At 34.3% G+C, this 4925-nt stretch overlaps 1 protein-coding gene across 1 annotated transcript; it reads left to right on the forward strand.

Annotated features, from left to right (window-relative positions):
* The first annotated feature begins 777 nt into the window (after nucleotides 1–777).
* Nucleotides 778–4377, forward strand: LOC110874796 (bifunctional riboflavin kinase/FMN phosphatase). Its single transcript, XM_022123219.2, has 11 exons — nucleotides 778–914; nucleotides 1330–1417; nucleotides 1504–1690; nucleotides 1790–1920; nucleotides 2000–2069; nucleotides 2436–2501; nucleotides 2636–2790; nucleotides 2865–2960; nucleotides 3586–3734; nucleotides 3820–3903; nucleotides 4112–4377. The coding sequence occupies exons 2-11, from the start codon at nucleotides 1348–1350 to the stop codon at nucleotides 4235–4237; spliced, it is 1134 nt and encodes a 377-aa protein (XP_021978911.1). The 5' UTR covers nucleotides 778–914; nucleotides 1330–1347; the 3' UTR covers nucleotides 4238–4377.
* The last annotated feature ends 548 nt before the right edge of the window (nucleotides 4378–4925 follow it).

The following is a 4925-nucleotide window of genomic DNA, read 5'->3' on the forward strand; positions in this document are numbered from 1 at the left end:
TTCAGTTGTATTTTATCTTTTGTTATGTATGTACAAACTTATAATGTATATATCATATTCAGTCGTATTGAAACGATATAATATATTCGAACCATAGCTGAGTATTTCAAAATAATTAACAGTATGATATTTTAAATGGTATAATATTCGAACCGCACCTGAGTTTATCAAACTCCGTTAATGGTGTAATATTTTAAACGATATAGTATTGAAACGTATAATATATTCGAACCGTACCCAAGCATTTCAAAATAATTAACGGGATAATATTCAAACCGCACCCGAGTTTATCAAACTCCTTTAGTGTTGTAAATTTTAAATGATGTAGTATTGAAACGGTATAATATATTCGAACCATATATCGGAGTTTTCAAAAGATTTTAACGGTATACTATTTTAACGGTATAATATTTTGAACAATTTTTTGGTTGAGAATTTGTTTCACTAAAACACCAACTTCACAAATCTAAATTATGTTGGGTTATATATGTTGGGTATAACTAGCATATATAAACCCTAAGATTGTGTGTTGATTGCTCTCAAATCAATAGTTTGAGCCTTCTAAAAAAGAAATTATTATTATAGATATTTACAATCACTTGCCATGCAATCTCATCAATCAGGTAATAGATCACACAACTTCCTTCTTCTTTGCCGCACGTTACGTGTTGAGAACAAGATGCTGTTGGTCGTACTTAAGGTTTCGTTATCCTATAGAATGGTAATGTTATTTATATGCTACTTATTAGGGTTTTTCAACCTACCCTACGTTTTAAAAACACAAGACCCAAAAACCCTCGCCCTAATTCATCAAACTCCACACCCTCACAACCCATCATATTCTTGTCACTGCCTCCCGAACAACCCTCACGCCGGAATCAGTTGCCGAAGACTCACTGCAGCAGATACAACGGGTATGCTCAGTTTTATTATTTCCGGTGTACGTGTTTTGTTGAAATATAATAACGAACGAATCACATGAATCTTTCGTCTGGCATGTTTCATCGTACAATTCTGTTTCTTTATATTATGATATTCTATTTGTGTTATATGCATATTATAATATAATAATAATATGTATCTAGGTTATTATGATATTGTATTTGTGTTATATGTATATTCTAATAATAATAATAATAACAATATGTATCTAGGTTTATGTTTAATCCTTCAACGAGTGAATCATCACATGAATGGTTTATTGCAATATTATAATAATTATAAATATAAATATGAACAACTATATTTAGCATTTTTTTTTCATATGGCTTGTTACTTGCTTAAAGTTCGGCAAATGTCTAAACCAATCTGTATTACCATATACTGCAGAATTTGTGAGGGTTGTAGATGATGGATTCTGTAAAGAAACAGGTTTGTTGTGTGATCTTTGACTTGGATGGAACCCTTGTAAATACAGGTACTCTTTTATTGTTCTTAACTGTCATATCCCATATGGTTGTATGTGTGCTTGAGTTCGTCATCTAAACACGATTTCTATGACAGATGGCCTGGTGAGTGAAGTTTTGAAAGTATACTTGGTTAAACACAAGAAAAAATGGGATGGGAGAGAAGTTCATAAGATTGTTGGGAAAACACCATTAGAAGCCGCAGCTGTTATTGTTGAGGAATATGCGCTCCCTTTGTTGAAAGAAGATTTGCTATTAGAGTTTTCCCCGATGTTCTCTGATCAGTAATAAACCGCTCTCTTGCTGTTACCTTTCACAAATTTTCATTCCAAATTATGTAGCTGATATGATCTAACTTTTTGTTATATTGTTCAAACTGCTAGATGGTGCAAACTTAAAGCGCAACCGGGTGCCTATCGTTTGATTAAGCATTTGATGGGCCATGGAGTGAAAATGGCATTGGCTTCTAACTCTCCAAGAGCTAACATTGAAACAAAGCTAAGCTATCATCTTAGTAAGTTAACAAGCAACATATTTTGATCATAGTTAACTAGTTTTAAATAGTTATTGATCTTACTAGTTTCTGTTTGCAGCGTTGAAAGAGTCCTTTGCAGCCATTGTTGCTAGTGATGAAGTTAAAGAAGGAAAACCGTCTCCTGAAATGTAAGTTGAAAAATGTTGAGATGTTCAACCTATTTTTCATGTTTTTAGGGTTTTGTTATACAAACACCACCCCCAATAGTGTACACCAGCTTGCATGTCAAACATCATATGAGTCGTAGCAGGTCAATTAAGTCAACCGGCCGGTCACATGTGTCATTTCGTTGTCAGTCAAATACATCATGTGGACCGTATGATTTAGCTCTCATACAACCCAAAAGGGCCGTTTTGACCTCTTTTCGTCCTGCAATACGGCCCGTATGACGCCTCCATCAATGGCATTTGAATAGTGTATCAATGGTGTTTCTACAATGGCGGCCTTTTTATTTTTAAACCAGATGTATAACCAAATTCACTATGAGTTTTCAGATACCTAGAAGCAGCAAAGAGGCTTAATATGGATCCTTCCAATTGTCTTGTCATTGAAGATTCACTGTGAGTTTTCTCTTCAGTAACAACTAAGATATGTGCAAAATTTGTTTGATATATCTTGTAGATATTCCACAAGTATATATCGTCTCCTCTCATAACAGGATTCTTACGGTAGCAATGCTTTTTTTATATGTCAGACCAGGTATTTGTGCTGCTAAAGCTGCAGAAATGGAAGTGGTTGCTGTACCATCTCTTCCAAACCAATCTCATCTCTACACTATAGCCGACGAGGTGATCAATTCACTTCTCGACATACGTCCTAAAACGTGGGGCCTACCTCCGTTTAAAGATTGTAAGTATGCATATTCCAGTAAACTTACTGACTTGGCAGCTGGTTTCACTAATTTAGTGGTTTTAAATTTTCAGGGATAGATGGTACTTTACCCATAGAACCTTGGCATATTGGCGGTCCAGTCATCAAAGGTTATGGTCGTGGCTCAGAGATGCTAGGAATACCAACAGGTTTCGAAGACTCATACTAAGATCACTTGCATTTATTCTTTGTTTCATCAAAATTTCTTAGTTTCCATTTGTCATGTATTTGTCACTGGTATGTTGGAATTGTGTCTCGGCCTAGTAGAGCTGGCAAATGGAAAGGTCAGATGGGTTGGGTAATGGGTCAACATTGAAATGGGCCGGGTTGGATTGCCCTTGAATACTTTTGATCCGATCCAAAAAGTAAAATTTTCTTACCAATAGTAATCTAATTTTGTTGGGACAAAAATAATTAGCACTTTGAATGAGTTTCAACCCGTTTGAACCGTTTTCTACTTCTCTTTTTAGGTATTTTTCTTCACCATTACTCTTTTGACTAGTTACGAGTAAAAACATATTCTAGATCAACCCATTCGTAAGTAAACTAGTCAAAGTTGTGAACTCAAGTCTAGCAGACCTAAAGATTGGCTCGAAAGACTCGGGCTAGTGAAAAAATATCAAGCCAAGTCTGAGCTCATATAGGCCTTATTTTTGTGGGCTCAAATGAATCAAAAATAGAACCCTTAAGGAATTCCTTAAAATTTCTATTTAAATTGGAAATCCTCAACAAGGTTTAGCGTTTAATATTGATTGTTTCATTGTACTGTTTCAGCCAGTTTATCGGTTGAAGGATCTGCGGCCATCCTTTCGGAACAACCTGCAGGTGTTTATTTTGGTTGGACCAAGTTATCAACCCGGGGGTTTTACAAGATGGTTATGAGCATTGGTTGGAACCCATATAATAATACTGAGAAGACCATAGTGAGTATACTAATATTTTCAACTTGTTAATCCTACTTATATCATCAAGTCATCAGTATCTAATCGATTTATTTAATAATTTCAGGAGCTGTGTTTGCTTCACAAGTTTGATGAAGATTTCTATGGTGAGGAGTTGCATCTTGTTATTGTTGGCTATATTCGGCCCGAGGTATGCTCCCTTTGCATTTAGTTAATGACTAACGACTTATTGTCCAAAGTGTACATATACATGGTGTATAAAACAGCTAAACATGTCAGATATAATTACAAAACTATGTTCAACTCATTTGACTCGTTTCCGTTAAAGCCACCTTGCTTGCTCCTTGATTGTTTTGTGTATTTCACATTGTGACTTATAATTGGATGATTGATAACAGGCTAACTTAAAACACGAAGACGGTGAACTTGTTGAGAAGGCACTTGAACTTCCTTTATATGCCAAGTACAAAGACGAGGAATACTTCAACAGCATTTCGAGACCTGATCACCATAATCATTTGTGACCTTCTTTAAAATCTTATGCTGCAAATAGCGACTTGATGTAATGAGCATGTTACAGTTTATATAGAAGTTTATGTTTACTTTCCAACTAAGTTTGTACTGTTTGTGCATTGACCACCCGGGATTCCGAATTAGAATGAAGTGTTAAGCTTCTAATTTACATAAGCGAGCGTGTGGGTCAGATTACGCCCAAAGGGCCGAATCTTATCCGGGCCTAATAGATCTTCAAGATCCATATATATTATGCTGGACTAGATGGAGACAGACATGGTACTTTCTTAGTAATATAACAATTATTAAGACATACAAACAACTACATATATTTTTTTAATTTGCTATTTCTGTATAATAGCCTAGTTAAATTTATTATTTATTTTTAATAAAATCTACAAATTATAAACTATTATCATAAGTAAAAGAGAAAAAAGAATACATAATATATTCAAAAGGATGCAATTATGTATTTATATTTTACATTTAAAACTATTAATAATTTGTTATATTCTAGTTTTAAACCAAAATCTATGTTTTTATTTTAGTCCATGGGCCGGATCTTCTTGCGTGTTCGGTTAAATCCTGTTAAACAACTTATAAACCTGCTATTAATATTTAAAATTTAAACCCGTAAACATAGATGTTCTGAGTCTAATAATATATATTTTCGGATTGCATACAAGTTCACTCAATAAA

Source organism: Helianthus annuus, chromosome 15 (assembly GCF_002127325.2).
Source record: "Helianthus annuus cultivar XRQ/B chromosome 15, HanXRQr2.0-SUNRISE, whole genome shotgun sequence".
NCBI lineage: Eukaryota > Viridiplantae > Streptophyta > Magnoliopsida > Asterales > Asteraceae > Helianthus > Helianthus annuus.

Bases quoted from the DNA above. Each gene is read 5' to 3' on its own strand.
- LOC110874796 (XM_022123219.2), top strand. From the start codon at position 1,348: ATGATGGATTCTGTAAAGAAACAGGTTTGTTGTGTGATCTTTGACTTG. The intron at 1,418-1,503 runs GTACTCTTTTAT...TTTCTATGACAG, and splicing joins TGGAACCCTTGTAAATACAG to ATGGCCTGGTGAGTGAAGTT. The intron at 2,070-2,435 runs GTAAGTTGAAAA...ATGAGTTTTCAG, and splicing joins GGAAAACCGTCTCCTGAAAT to ATACCTAGAAGCAGCAAAGA.